Below are 15691 nucleotides of genomic sequence, written 5' to 3'. Positions count from 1 at the left end.
ACTATTTGGATTATCACAAACAAAAGCTACTATCACTGGGTTTAGCTATGCTGTCCTGTTTCTGTACAGAGGGCTGTGCTGGTTTAGAGTACCAACTGTGGATGGCAGTTTCTAAAGACACAAGCCAGATGGGAATTAGATCTCTCTGCAATTGACCTCGAGATAGTGTTTATTGTTCCAAACACATACGGCTGGTATGAGGAATTTGAGACAAAGGTCTTGGATCCATTTTCACTGCAGGAGTGTGTGTTTTTCAATGCCTTTGTTTTGTGATTGGAGACATCACATCACACTCTCCATGGTGCCAGTCTGGTCTGGTTCCCATAGTCTGTTGCCAAACTTCCTGTCACGAAACTCTTATCAAACAGACGCCGTACACATTTACCAAAGCCAATCAAGTTTGTATTTTATTTTATCAATAGCATGTATTTTAAATACAATACAAATAGGATATGACATTAAAAACACACTTTTCATTCACAGCCACCACTGACTACAGTCAGTGGTGGCTGGAATACAGTCACACGTTTTGTACAATACAGTATATGCATGGGCTTTACATTTCAGTCTTTTGTCTTCCTTCTCATGTCAGGGCGTTTCTTCCCAGTTACATCATCGTCATCTCGGAGAGCTGCAGGGTCACTTGCAATAAATATCAATGTCAGATAATCGAAAATGATTTCATTTTCTGGAATGAAATCATTTTTTTTTTCTTCTAATTTTAACAGCCACACATAATGAATCTGAGGCAATGTCAATAACGTCCATGATTCAGACCATGACCTGCAGTATCTACACGACTGCATCGTTGTGTGCTTCATTGTATGTTCCCCGGTCTGAAGATGGAGAGCCTCTTGGCCTATCAGGAGAATTCATCAAATAACATTCCCCTAGTCTAGCCTCCATCTACCGGCTCTACATTGCAAACACACCGCCTCGTTTCCACCATACAGTTCCAGTACATTGACCCTAGAGTTTGGCACCAGTGCTGTTAACACCAGTGCTGGTAACACCAGTGCTGGTAACCCCAGCTTTGTCAGTTCCACTCCCCTGACCTCATGTGGTTGGGTATGCACTGGCAGACGTAGTGGCTGTAGTAGAAGCCTGTTGGACAGCTGTTGTGTGGCTTTCTGCAGGGCAGCCGGTAACAGCTTGGTGTAGGGGAAGAGAAACAGACAGAACAGTTGGTTTTACTTAATGTAATGTAGTTTCAATATAACTGTGGGCTGCGTGCATGACCCTGCGTGTGTAGGCTACTTATGCGCGTGTGTGTAATCTGGGACCAATCCCCATAGCCTTAATGATTCTTTCCAGTGTTAAAAAAAATATTTAGCTGGAGAGGGGAATTCTGTGCTTACTGGAAAATCTGGTTTCTCCATTCCAAAGAAATGTGTCAGGTGCCTTGCCTCAGCTTCATGTTAAGGGAAGTAAGCAGGATATGAATTCTCACGCTAGAGTTGTACTTCTTATTTAAGTCTTGTTACTATCGGGAAGTGTTTATAAGATTTCTATAGTTATCGTTCCGTTTAACAGATGTGCAGAACTGTGAACTACGTGAATTTGACGTTCCACTGAAATGTGTATTGCTCATTATACCCATTCAGTATTTAACATTATACCATGCAGTATTTAACATTATACCATGCAGTATTTAACATTATACCATGCAGTATTTAACATGATAACATTCAGTATTTAAGATTATAAAGCGGATGGTTCGAGCCCTCAATGCTGATTGGCTGAAAGCCGTGCTATATCAGACCGCATACTGTGGGTATGACAAAACAAATACTTTTTACTGTTCTTATTGGTAACCAGTTTATAATAGCGTTGCATCGTGCCTAAGAACAGCACTTAGCCGTTGTATATTGGCCATATACCACACCACCTCAGGTCTTATTGCTTAATTATACCATACAGTATAAACAATTATACCATACAGTATTTAACATCATACCATTAAGTATTTAAAGCTGCAATATGTAACTTTTTGGGCAACCCGTCCAAATTTACATAGAAATGTGAGTAATAGATCTGTAATTCTTATTAAAAGCAAGTCTAAGAAGCAGCAGATATGTTCTATGTGCTCTATTTCTATGCAACCCATTATTCAGTTTAGTTTTTGCATCTTTTACTTTCGGTTTTGTACACTAGCTTCAAATAGCTGAAAATACTATATTTTTGGTTATTCAAAATACACTGTCCTCGGTTGCAACACTCACTACGAATTCCAAACTGCCTCTGGAAGCAAAGTCAGCACAAGAACTGTCCGTCGGGAGCTTCATGAAATGGGTTTCCATGGCCGAGCAGCTGCACACAAGCCTAAGATCACCATGTGCAATGCTAAGTGTTGGCTGGAGTGGTGTAAAGCTCGCCGCCATTGGACTCTGGAGCAGTGGAAGCGCGTTCTCTGGAGTGATGAATCACTCTGCACCATCTGGCAGTCCGACAGACAGATCTGGGTTTGGTGGATGCCAGGAGAACGCTACCTGCCCGAATGCATAGTGCCAACTGTAAAGTTTGGTGGAAGAGGAATAATGGTCTGGGGCTGTTTTTCATGGTTCGGGCTAGGCCCCTTAGTTCCAGTGAAGGGAAATCTTAACGCTACAGCATATAAGGACATTCTAGACGATTCTGTGCTTCCAACTTTGTGGCAACAGTTTGGGGAAGACCCTTTCCTGTTTCAGCATGACAATGCACCGTGAACGAAGTGAGGTCCATACAGAAAGGGTTTGTCGAGATCGGTGTGGAAGAAGTTGACTGGCCTGCACAGAGCCCTGACCTCGACACCATCAAACACCTTTGGGATGAATTGGAATGCTGACTGCGAGCCAGGCCTAATCGCCCAACATCAGTGCCCAACCTCACTAATTCTCCTGTGGCTGAATGGAAGCAAATCCCCGCAGAAGTGTTCCAACATCTAGTGGAGAGCCTTCCCAGAAGAGTGGAGGCTGTAATGGCAGCAAAGGAGTACTAACTTCATATTAATGCCCATGATTTTGGAATGAGATGTTCGATGAGCAGGTGTCCACATACTTTTGGTCCAGGTCGCAGTTGTAAATGAGAACTTGTTCTCAACTGGCCTACCTGGTTAAATAAAGGTGAAATAAAAAATGTAGTGTATATTTCACAACGGTTTAGATGTTGTGTTTTGCTCTTTTCAAGTAAAAATAACTGTACCTATAACAGTAATAGCTTTTTGTTCCCACGCTGTCTGATCCAACTTAGGTCAAACAACACGTATTATTACCTTGGCCACCGTGACAGCATCATAGTTCTGGGAATAGTACTCGGGGGTTTTCTATAAAGGTCTATGGGGACGTCCAGCATCATATGAAATGCCTTCTGTGTTAGATTCTATTTCTTACCTGCAGTTGTGTGCGTTGAACCTCTTGCCCTCTAGCAGGCAGGTCTGAGGGCTGTCCCTGCACTGGCACAGGCAAGTCTCTGGGTTGAGAGGCTGGCTACGGGGGCACTCTGCCCGGCACACACAGCCACACAGCTCTGGGTCCCAGCGTTGGTTGGATGGGCAGGTCCCCGGGGTGGGCTGGTCTTCACAGAGACACTCACAGGATGCCTGGTCTAGACGCCAGCCCGGCCCACAGCTGGCCTCTGTCAGACCGTTCTGACACACACACTCACAGCTGTCCTCGTCCAGGACTTTGTTGGGGCCACACAGCGCCAGCAAGGCTGACTCCAGGGGTTCTGCACCAGATGGTGGAGAAGAGAGATGCTATTGAGTGTCCCTTATTGACAGACGTCATGTGGTTTAGTACATTTCATTTCAATGTATATCGTCCTAATTTGCCAACCTATGAGGTATCTCTGGGTGTTGGCGAACAGAAATGACTGCACTCGGGTTGTATGGGTATGGAGTTAGTTTAACTTACCCAGCTCTCTCTCAGAGAAGAAGCTTGTGTCCATGGGAACACACAGGCAGCTGGTGGGGTCCCAGACCAGTCCTGTACTGCAGGGAACATCTGGCGGAGAACACCTGCAGAGGGAAGCAGGGACACACAGGCCAGGATCAGATCAGAGGTCTTTTCTTGGCTTAGGGGGACCGCTTGGCTACTCTCACAAAGCATTCCTGTGAAGGGGCTGGACACCATGGGCGGCATGTGGCTCCTCCCTGTGAGAGAGAACTGAATCCCCCGGCCCTCCTCCCTGCTGGCCTTGGCCTGGCAGATAGCCTACACACAGCAGTCTAGAGCAGTTAGGCTGGACACAGGGAGAGGAGAGCAGGGGGAAACATGGCCTCTTCCACATGGCTTCAGTTCAAAGGCAAATGCACACTCAAAGAACTTTTGACCAAATATCTGATGATCTAGCTCATTCCCTTGCATCGTCACACCCTTGTTGTTGTCCACATCAGATAGGATCAGATGGAATGTTTCAGTATCCTTGTCTAAAGTCAGACCGCTATATTATTACATCATTTTATTTAGCAGACGCTCTTATCCAGAGCGACTTACAGGAGCATTGAGGGTTAAGTGCCTTGCTCAAGGGCATATGGACAGAATTTTCAACTAGATTGCTTGGAGATTCGAACCAGCGACCTTTTGGTTACTGGCCCAACGCACTTAGCCGCTAGGCTACCTACCTAAAAGATGTTGTTCAACATGAACCAAACATACCTTATTGAAAACGGTATTGCTTAATAATAATTAAGTGTGTGTGTGTGCACATTGTATCTCGATCGGCAGGGGCAGATGTTGCGTCTCGAAGGTGACTACTCCTCACTACTCACTCACACGGTGAGGTGGGCTGCAGCAGCCCTCCTGATGACTGAGTGCTGGGGCCTCTTGGACAGACACTCACAGGACGTGTGGTTGACGAACGCCACCATCACCACAGAGTGTTCACGGTGAGTCATCTCCAGCAGCTGAGTCCACAGGAGAAACAACACCGTGTCAATGACTGGCCTTCAGATTTGGGGTCTACCTTATATCCTTTCTTACTGTATACTATGAAACGACAACTCACTTAAATAGATATGTTGAAACATGTTAATAGAATGTCCTTACTAATGTTATTACAGTTTAAGAGCAACTTTACTTGTGTCAGCATCGTTGAACATTTTGAATGATATCTAGTTTGTCCTCTGTTGCTCACCGTCTTGTTGCTGTAAGTATGGCTGGTGTTGGTGCAGTACAGACCCTCGTGGGTACAGCAGCCCCCACAGCGGTGCACAGACACACAGCGAGGCATGTAGAAGTGACTGGTGCTCTCTGGGTACTCTTTAGACACCTCCAGACACACCTCCCGAGGACTACACATGGTACGCTGGATCTCCTCCAGAATAACTGGGGATGAATGGAGGAACATTAGCAGACAGGTTATCAGGGATGAATGGAGGAACAGTAACAGACAGATTATCAGGGATGAATGGAGGAACATTAACAGACAGGTTATCAGGGATATAAAGAATATCCTGACTGATATGGAATACAATAGAACATCCGGAACATTCTGTTCTTGACTATCTTAAGTCACCCAGCTAATAATGCTGCTGCGTTAGGATTAGGCTATGTTGTTTGGTTGGTTGCAACATCCAACGACATCGTACCCACACCTACAATTAGATTTTTGTAATGGTGTTGCAAAAGAGAGGAGCCGACTTCGGCGGAAGTCGTGACACTTATAAAGAAACCACTCAGATCCAGTGACTAGAGCTCTTCTAAAGAAACCAATCAGACCTGGCGCCCAGCCTCGACCGTGACAAGCTCTTCTAAAGAAACCAATCAGACCTAGTGACTAAAGCTCTTCTAAAGAAACCAATCAGACCTAGTGACTAAAGCTCTTCTAAAGAAACCAATCAGACCTAGTGACTAAAGCTCTTCTAAAGAAACCAATCAGACCTAGTGACTAGAGCTCTTCTAAAGAAACCAATCAGATCCAGTGACTAGAGCTCTTCTAAAGAAACCAATCAGATCCAGTGACTAGAGCTCTTCTAAAGAAACCAATCAGATCCAGTGACTAGAGCTCTTCTAAAGAAACCAATCAGACCTAGTGACTAGAGCTCTTCTAAAGAAACCAATCAGATCCAGTGACTAGAGCTCTTCTAAAGAAACCAATCAGACCTAGTGACTAGAGCTCTTCTAAAGAAACCAATCAGATCCAGTGACTAGAGCTCTTCTAAAGAAACCAATCAGATCCAGTGACTAGAGCTCTTCTAAAGAAACCAATCAGATCCAGTGACTAAAGCTCTTCTAAAGAAATCAATCAGACCAATGTGCAGTTTGTCTCGGTAACTAATTCAATATGGCCTCCTTCTGACTGGCACTGGTCGTGGTCAATTTTCCAGCATGAGTGGTTTCTTTAGAAGAGCTTTAGTCACTAGGTCTGATTGGTTTCTTTAGAAGAGCTTTAGTCACTAGGTCTGATTGGTTTCTTTAGAAGAGCTTTAGTCACTAGGTCTGATTGGTTTCTTTAGAAGAGCTTTAGTCACTAGGTCTGATTGGTTTCTTTAGAAGAGCTTTAGTCACTAGGTCTGATTGGTTTCTTTAGAAGAGCTTTAGTCACTAGGTCTGAGTGGTTTCTTTAGAAGAGCTTTAGTCACTAGGTCTGAGTGGTTTCTTTAGAAGAGCTTTAGTCACTAGGTCTGAGTGGTTTCTTTAGAAGAGCTTTAATCACTAGGTCTGATTGGTTTCTTTAGAAGAGCTTTAGTCACTAGGTCAGAGTGGTTTCTTTAGAAGAGCTTTAGTCACTAGGTCTGATTGGTTTCTTTAGAAGAGCTTTAGTCACTAGGTCTGATTGGTTTCTTTAGAAGAGCTTTAGTCACTAGGTCTGATTGGTTTCTTTAGAAGAGCTTTAGTCACTAGGTCTGATTGGTTTCTTTAGAAGAGCTTTAGTCACTAGGTCTGAGTGGTTTCTTTAGAAGAGCTTTAGTCACTAGGTCTGAGTGGTTTCTTTAGAAGAGCTTTAGTCACTAGGTCTGATTGGTTTCTTTAGAAGAGCTTTAGTCACTAGGTCTGATTGGTTTCTTTAGAAGAGCTTTAGTCACTAGGTCTGATTGGTTTCTTTAGAAGAGCTTTAGTCACTAGGTCTGATTGGTTTCTTTAGAAGAGCTTTAGTCACTAGGTCTGATTGGTTTCTTTAGAAGAGCTTTAGTCACTAGGTCTGAGTGGTTTCTTTAGAAGAGCTTTAGTCACTAGGTCTGAGTGGTTTCTTTAGAAGAGCTTTAGTCACTAGGTCTGATTGGTTTCTTTAGAAGAGCTTTAGTCACTAGGTCTGATTGGTTTCTTCAGAAGAGCTTTAGTCACTAGGTCTGATTGGTTTCTTTAGAAGAGCTTTAGTCACTAGGTCTGATTGGTTTCTTTAGAAGAGCTTTAGTCACTAGGTCAGAGTGGTTTCTTTAGAAGAGCTTTAGTCACTAGGTCTGATTGGTTTCTTTAGAAGAGCTTTAGTCACTAGGTCAGAGTGGTTTCTTTAGAAGAGCTTTAGTCACTTGGTCTGATTGGTTTCTTTAGAAGAGCTTTAGTCACTAGGTCAGAGTGGTTTCTTTAGAAGAGCTTTAGTCACTAGGTCTGAGTGGTTTCTTTAGAAGAGCTCTAGTCACTGGATCTGATTGGTTTCTTTAGAAGTGTCACGACTTCCACCGAAGTCGGCTCCTCTCTTTGTTCGGGTGGCGTTCGGCGATTGACGTCACCAGCTTTCTAGCCATCGCCGCTCCATTTCTCATATGTCCATTTGTTTTGTCTTGTTCCATACACACCTGGTTTTCATTCTCCAATCAATCTACATGTATTTAGTCCTCTGTTCCCCATCATGTCTTTGTGTGTAATTGTTTATTGTTACGTGATTATTTTGTCAGGTGCTGCACTTTTGTTTTAGACCATGTTTGTGGCACTAGTATGTTTTATGTGCTGTCGTTGTTGACCGGTATTAAAGTGTGCCTGGTTAATATACTCCGCTCTCCTGCACTTGACTTCGCCTCCCATTTACACGCCTAACAAGAAGAGCTTTAATCACTAGGTCTGAGTGGTTTCTTTAGAAGAGCTTTAGTCACTAGGTCTGAGTGGTTTCTTTAGAAGAGCTTTAGTCACTGGATCTGATTTCCTTTCTTTGAATTGTTTCTGGCATCATATCATAGAGGTTGGGGATGGTCAATGAAAGGCAATGGAGCAAGATCAACAGTTGTGTCGTGCCATTTCTACCACTTTCTCTCAATAGCATCTGGAGGGAACTGAGGTCAGGTCAGGCCACCTCTTTTCATTGTCGTTTACGTGGTAGTGGTCCACTCAGCTCTCCAGTAGGACCTACATCTTCTGGGATAAGCTCCTGTGATCAGGAAGCAGACACAGCTAGTCTATGCTGACAGCCTGAATCTCTGCTTTTAACTGGAGCACTCAGTCTCTAATGAGTGGGGAGGGGGGAGGGGGGAGTGAGGGGCCTCTTTAACTGTTAGGAAAATGAACAAAGTACTTTCTTTCTCCTTTTAACAAAAACACCCATTTGTGGGTCTGGGGAAAGAGAAATGGGGTTATCACACAAAAATCTGCCCCCTGTGGGATGGGAAGACAGCTTTCTTTCTCTATTGGTGTAGGCTGTTATTAGGGCCAATCACCTGAAGAGTCTTACCGTCAAAGGTGCCGTCGTCAGACTTGTACAGTGCCCCCTCCCTGGGCTTGCCCCAGGCCCAGACATCGTCTTCAGCATGGAGAGGGGTGGAGGTGCGCTGGGTTTTCCTACGTAGGCAATGCTGCACCAGACTGTACTCTGGGTACAACAGCTCCACCAGCTCGTCCACATTGGACACTGTGTCTAAATCACTGAGTCCCTCCCTAACCAGCGGGGCCTGTCAAGGAACAAAATGAACAGATTTATATATTTGATCTAACAAAATTAAATTAAGATCAATTCAGTTGATTATGCACTGCAATATACTTTGTTAAAATGTATTGAGTATCTCAACAGAGTTTGAGTGTCTCAACAGAGTTTGAGTGTCTCAACAGAGTTTGAGTGTCTCAACAGAGTTTGAGTGTCTCAACAGAGTTTGAGTGTCTCAACAGAGTTTATTGAGTGTCTCAACAGAGTTTATTGAGTGTCTCAACAGAGTTTATTGAGTGTCTCAACAGAGTTTTTTATTGAGTGTCTTAACAGAGTTTAATGGGGCGGCAGGTGGTTAGACAGTTGGGCCAGCAACTGAAAAGATGCTGGATTGAATCCCCGAGCTGCCAAGGTAAAAAACTGTCGTTCTGCCCCTGAACACGGTAGTTAACCCACTGTTCCCCGATAGGCCGTCATTGTAAATAAGAATTTGTTCTTAACTGGCTTGCCTAGTGAAATAAAGGTTTTATATATATATATATATATATATATATACAGTTGGGGGAAAAAGTATTTGATCCCCTGCTGATTTTGTACGTTTGCCCACTTACAAAGAAATGATCAGTCTATAATTTTAATAGTAGGTTTATTTGAACAGTGAGAGACAGAATAACAACAACAAAAATCCAGAAAAACGCATGTCAAAAATGTTATAAAATGATTTCCATTTTAATGAGGGAAATAAGTATTTGACCCCTCTGCAAAACATGACTTAGTACTTGGTGGCAAAACCCTTGTTGGCAATCACAGAGGTCAGACGTTTCTTGTAGTTGGCCAGCAGTTTTGCACACATCTCAGGAGGGATTTTGTCCCACTCCTCTTTGCAGATCTTCTCCAAGTCATTAAGGTTTCGAGGCTGACGTTTGGCAATTAGAACCTTCAGCTCCCTCCACAGATTTTCTATGGGATTAAGGTCTGGAGACTGGCTAGGCCACTCCAGGACCTTAATGTGCTTCTTCTTGAGCCACTCCTTTGTTGCCTTGGCCGTGTGTTTTGGGTCATTGTCATGCTGGAATACCCACCCACGACCCATTTTCAATGCCCTGGCTGAGGGAAGGAGGTTCTCACCCAAGATTTGACGGTACATGGCCCCGTCCATCGTCCCTTTGATGCAGTGAAGTTGTCCTGTCCCCTTAGCAGAAAAACACCCCCAAAGCATAATGTTTCCACCTCCATGTTTGACGGTGGAGATGGTGTTCTTGGGGTCATAGGCAGCATTCCTCCTCCTCCAAACACGGCGAGTTGAGTTGATGTCAAAGAGCTCCATTTTGGTCTCATCTGACCACAACACTTTCACCAGTTGTCCTCTGAGTCATTCAGATGTTCATTGGCAGACTTCAGACGGGCCTGTATATGTATTCTTGAGCAGGGGGACCTTGCGGGCGCTGCAGGATTTCAGTCCTTCACGGCGTAGTGTGTTACCTATTGTTTTCTCTGTGACTATGGTCCCAGCTGCCTTGAGATCATTGACAAGATCCTACCGTGTAGTTCTGGGCTGATTCCTCACCATTCTCATGATCATTGCAATCCCACGAGGTTAGATCTTGCATGGAGCCCCAGGCCGAGGGATATTGACAGTTCTTTTGTGTTTCTTCCATTTGCGAATATTCACACCAAATGTTGTCACCTTCTCACCAAGCTGGTTGGCGATGGTCTTGTAGCCCATTCCAGCCTTGTGTAGGTCTACAATCTTGTCCCTGACATCCTTGGACAGCTCTTTGGTCTTGGCCATGGTGGAGAGTTTGGAATCTGATTGATTGATTGCTTCTGTGGACAGGTGTCTTTTTTACAGGTAACAAGCTGCGGTTAGGAGCACTCCCTTTAAGAGTGTGCTCCTAATCTCAGCTCGTTACCTGTATAAAAGACACCTGGGAGCCAGAAATCTTTCTGATTGAGAGGGGGTCAAATACTTATTTCCCTCATTAAAATGCAAATCAATTTATAACATTTTTTACATGCGTTTTTCTCGATATGTTTGTTGTTATTCTGTCTCTCACTGTTCAAATAAACCTTCCATTAAAATTATAGACTGATCCTTTCTTTGTAAGTGGGAAAACATACAAAATCAGCAGGGGATCAAATACTTTTCCCCCCCACTGTATATATTATATCTCAACAGAGTTTGAGGTTCTCAACAGAGTGTATTGAGTATCTCAACAGAGTGTATTGAGTATCTCAACAGAGTGTATTGAGTATCTCAACAGAGTGTATTGAGTATCTCAACAGAGTGTATTGAGTATCTCAACAGAGTTTATTGAGTATCTCAAAATACACTAACGTTCAAACGTTTGGGGTCACTTAGAAATGTCCTTTTTGAAAGAAAAGCACGTTTTATGTCCATTAAAATAACATCAAATTGTTCATAAATACAGTGTAGACATTGTTAACGTTGTAAATGACTATTGTAGCTGGAAACGGCAGATTTTTTATGGAATATCTACATAGGCGTACAGAGGCCCATTATCAGCAACCATCACTCCTGTGGTCCAATGGCACGTTGTGTTAGCTAATCCAAGTTGATCATTTTAAAAGGCTAATTGATCATTAGACCACACTTTTGTTAATTATGTTAGCACAGCTGAAAACTGTTGTGCTGATTTAAAGAAGAAATAAAATTGCCCTTCTTTAGACTAGTTGAGTGTTTGGAGCATCAGCATTTGTTGGTTTGATTACAGGCTCAAAATGGCCAGAAACAAAGTACTTTTTTTCTGAAACTCGTCAGTCTATTCTTGTTCTGAGAAATGAAGGCTATTCCATGCTCTGTACTACTCCCTTCACCGAACTGTTCTGTGAACGGAGTAGTACACAGCATTGTACAAGATCTTCAGTTTCTTGGCAATTTCTCACATGGAATAGCCTTCATTTGGAATAGCCTTCACTTAGTCTAAAGAAGGACAGTTTTATTGCTTCTTTAAATCAGAACAATAGTTTTCAGCTGTGCTAACATAATTGCAAAAGGGTTTTCTAATGATCAATTAGCCTTTTAAAATCATTACCTTGGATTAGCTAACACAACGTGCCATTGGAACACAGGAGTGATGGTGGCTGATAATGGGCCTCTGTACGCCTATGAAGATATTCCATTAAAAATCTTCCGTTTCCAGCTACAATAGTAATTCACAACATTAACAATGTCTAGACTGTATTTCGAATCAATTTGATGTTATTTTAATGGACCAAAAAATTTGCTTTTCTTTCAAAAACAAGGACATTTCTAAGTGACCCCAAACTTTTGAACGGTAGTGTACACATGAGTTTGATTAGGAGAATACAATTTAATAAGTCAGAATCAGAAATGTCTATAACTAAGTTGCAATCCATCCCTAGGGCATCACTGTAACATTATCACTGTCTGCCTCAGAGATCAACACCCACCAAGCAGCCTGGGTGCTACCTTGTCATTATGGAAACAAATGCTGTTGTTGTATCTATCCGAGTTGGTAAAGCTAGACTGGCACTTTGGCAGTGACACCATGGAAACTGAGCCAGTATGGGAAAACTAAGCAATGCAAGATCATATTTTTTCCAATGAGATTAGCCAAGTTCTTTCTTAGAGATAAGGAACAAGGTTATTATGTCTGTTATAATCAAAGTTCTGCGTATTCCGATGAAAGCCTTGAGTTCACTATCGGTATATATATGTATGTAAGTATATATACAGTACAATTAAAACATTTGGACACACCTACTCATTCCAGGGTTTTTCTTTATTTTGACTATTTTCTACATTGTAGAATAAGACTGAAGACATCAAAACTATAAAATAACCCAAAAAGTGTTAAACAAATATAAATATATTTTATATTTTATATTCTTCAAACAGCCACCCTTTGCCTTGACTGCTTTACACATTCTTGGCATTCTCTCAACTTTATAAGGAATGCTTTTCCAACAGTCTTGAAGGAGTTCCCACATATGCTGAGCCCTTGTTAGCTGCTTTTCCTTCACTCTGCGGTCCAACTTATCCCAAACCATCTCATTTGGATTGAGGTCGGGTGATTGTGGAGGCCGGGTGATCTGATGTAGCACTCCATCACTCTTCTTTTTGGTCAAATAGCCCTTACACAGCCTGGAGGTGTGTTTTGGGTCATTGTCTTGTTGAAAAACAAATGATAGTCCCACTAAGGGCATACCAGATGGGATGGCGTATCGCTGCAGAATGCTGTGGTAGCCATGCTGGTTAAGTGTGCCTTGAATTCTAAATAAATCACAGACATTGTCACCAGCAAAGCACCATCACACCGCCTCCTCCTCCATGCTTTACGGTGGGAAATACACATGCAGAGATCATCCGTTCACCCATACCGCGTCTCACAAAACACACAAGGCACTGCAACCTACATGATCTGGCATAGTCTTCAGAGTGAGTGTTTATCATCACACCCGACCTATTGTCAGTTTACCTCACAATTTAAATAACGTAGCCACAGCTCTGTATGGCTCTTGAGTCGAATGTAACCATCAAAAGTCACTTTGCTTGTGTTTCAAACAAATCCTCACTGGACTCTATTGTCCAAATTGACAATCCCTCAATCCCTCTCTCCATTCAACCTTTTCAATGGCAGATATGTCTGTCTAAAGGTGTGGCCTACCACCCTCAACAGTGGAAATAGACATGCACATTATGATTTATTCATTCATTCACCTTCAATGACACACAATGTAGCCACAGAGGAGGAGGTTGTATTGCCAAATAAAGACACACCCACTGTAGTGAAACCAACAACTACGCCCTGAGTAACGAGTGTGGGAAACTTCCTGTCTTGTCTGTTTATTGAATGATAGAGATTGCTTTAGTCAACAAACTGATGTAGTCAACAACACTAGTCTAATACTTTCACAGGCCTATTTCTGAACTGAAATCAGAGTTCTGTGCATAATAAAGGTTCACCATGCAGAAAAAGCATAATCTGGGGAATTGTTATCTGTCCCGTTAACGTACAATATGACATATAATCCAAGAGCAGCAGCCTGTTGTTAGTTACTCACCTTGGTTTCCTCCTCGCCTGGGTAATACTCATCATAGTCATATCCATGAGTGAGATTTGTGACATTGAGAATCCATACGGCTAAAGATAACATCCACATAGTGTGTTGATGATGAAAGGGGGAGCAGGTGGAGGGGGAGATGATGAAGGATCAGCTAATGCACCACAGTTGAACTCTCATCCCACAGAGCACAAGGATTTCCTCTTCCCTTAGCCAGGAACGGACCTTGAGTGTGGATAAGATGAGCCCCGTAGAGTGCCTTTCAAACACACCATTTTCCCCCCAGGAAGGATTTTCTTTCACTTCATACAGCATGTATCATTGTGTTCTTTCCAAGTGTTTCCACAACCTCTGCCACTGAGTTTCCCTCGGAAGGCTTTGTATTTGGATCAGATTCTTTGTAGATTAGGTTAATCAGAAAAGAGGTGTAGAAGATTGAGAGGCCAGATCCCATAGATGTCCTGTAGGTCCAGATGTGGTGAGTGCAGTATGTCTCCTGTGAAGCTAGAGTACAGAGTAGGTGAGGGCAGACACGTGTGACAGCAGACAGGCTCCCTCAGCAGAGTGTACTCGTCTCTCTCTCTCTCTCTCTCTCTCTCTCTCTCTCTCTCTCTCTCTCTCTCTCTCTCTCTCTCTCCCTCTCCCACTCTCTATTTTGGGAGGAGCTGCCACCGCCTCTCCGGACTGGGAGTTAGCGTTTGTGTGTTCGTGGGTGTGTGCCTTGAGTACGCTTTTTAAGGTGCTATATTTTCCATATCTGTAATCTCTATATGTTTGAACGCTCACTCTGTATATTTCCCTATAACATTCTGAGGCAATGTCGTCCTCTCTTATCACCTGGCCTCCTGCCTCTCAGGCTGGTCTACTGTACTGCTCTGTATAGATCACCTGGCCTCCTGCCTCTCAGGCTGGTCTACTGTACTGCTCTGTATAGATCACCTAGTCTCCAGCCTCTCAGGCTGGTCTACTGTACTGCTCTGTATAGATCACCTAGTCTCCTGCCTCTCAGGCTGGTCTACTGTATAGAGCACCTGGCCTCCTGCCTCTCAGGCTGGTCTACTGTACTGCTCTGTATAGAGGAGAGAAGCAGAAGCACTCATTCTATGATTCAATGCTATAAAAAACAGCACATACTAAGCTGCATGATGTCCCTACGGCTATAAGCTGTATGATCGTCTACTATCCTCCTCGACCCTCCCATCGCCAACAGGCTACAGTAAACTTTAGATATGTCTTGCCTGTCTTCGTAAATCACTGATGTTTCGACATCACCCTATTCCGTTTTACCCTTGATCTGTACCTTTCACCCTATTTCAGCATTTCCTTGGGTGTCAGTGTTGTCATGGTGATCTGTGGAGTGAATATTCCTACAACTACAATGTTTCTTTTGGATGATTGAGCTACAGAAATAGTTGAACAGTAATAGGGCTGTTTAAGAGTTAGTATGCTGTATGAAACGATTTTCAACATTTTTGGTCCTCTGGTATTAACGCAATGCTCTTTAATCAATGTCTCAATGCAATGAAAGAGTTGATGCAATCTCACATCTTACTTGTTGAACGCTTGAGTCCCCCTAGTGTACAACTGCTGTACATCCGTCATCATGCGTCATGCTGCTGGCGCAGGGGCAGCCAGTCAGGCAGCCAGTCAGGCAGCCAGCCACCAAGGCAGCCAGGCAGCGAGCACAGCTCAGCTCTGACCAGCCACAGTCATTACTCTTATTGATCTCAATCCTCCCAAGTAGGGCCTCATCTACCTGATCTGGCTCACGCATTTCTCCCACAGATCACTCATTTCCTCCCAACAACTGCTCTGTTTCCCCCATTGTTTTCTGCTGAATGGTGGTTTTCAAACTGAGACACACACCTAACAA

The 15691-nt window shown here is 43.3% G+C and overlaps 1 protein-coding gene across 1 annotated transcript; it reads right to left on the bottom strand.

Moving 5' to 3' along the window:
- Positions 1–389: 389 nt before the first annotated feature.
- Positions 390–14385, bottom strand: LOC106563734 (vascular endothelial growth factor C). The gene is made up of 7 exons (XM_014129562.3): positions 13819–14385; positions 8581–8797; positions 5113–5303; positions 4752–4882; positions 3891–3994; positions 3369–3705; positions 390–1151 (listed from the first exon to the last, which is right to left on the bottom strand). The coding sequence occupies exons 1-7, from the start codon at positions 13915–13917 to the stop codon at positions 1037–1039; spliced, it is 1194 nt and encodes a 397-aa protein (XP_013985037.1). The 5' UTR covers positions 13918–14385; the 3' UTR covers positions 390–1036.
- Between the last annotated feature and the right edge of the window lie 1306 nt (positions 14386–15691).

This window comes from Salmo salar, chromosome 11 (assembly GCF_965601325.2).
Source record: "Salmo salar chromosome 11, fSalSal1, whole genome shotgun sequence".
Taxonomy (NCBI): Eukaryota; Metazoa; Chordata; class Actinopteri; order Salmoniformes; family Salmonidae; genus Salmo; species Salmo salar.
This window is presented reverse-complemented; position numbering and strand designations above follow the sequence as displayed.

Bases quoted from the DNA above. Each gene is read 5' to 3' on its own strand.
- LOC106563734 (XM_014129562.3), bottom strand. From the start codon at position 13,917: ATGTGGATGTTATCTTTAGCCGTATGGATTCTCAATGTCACAAATCTC. The intron at 5,304-8,580 runs GTAAGACTCTTC...ATTCATCCCCAG, and splicing joins TGACGACGGCACCTTTGACG to TTATTCTGGAGGAGATCCAG. The intron at 3,706-3,890 runs GTAAGTTAAACT...CATCTGGTGCAG, and splicing joins CTTCTCTGAGAGAGAGCTGG to AACCCCTGGAGTCAGCCTTG.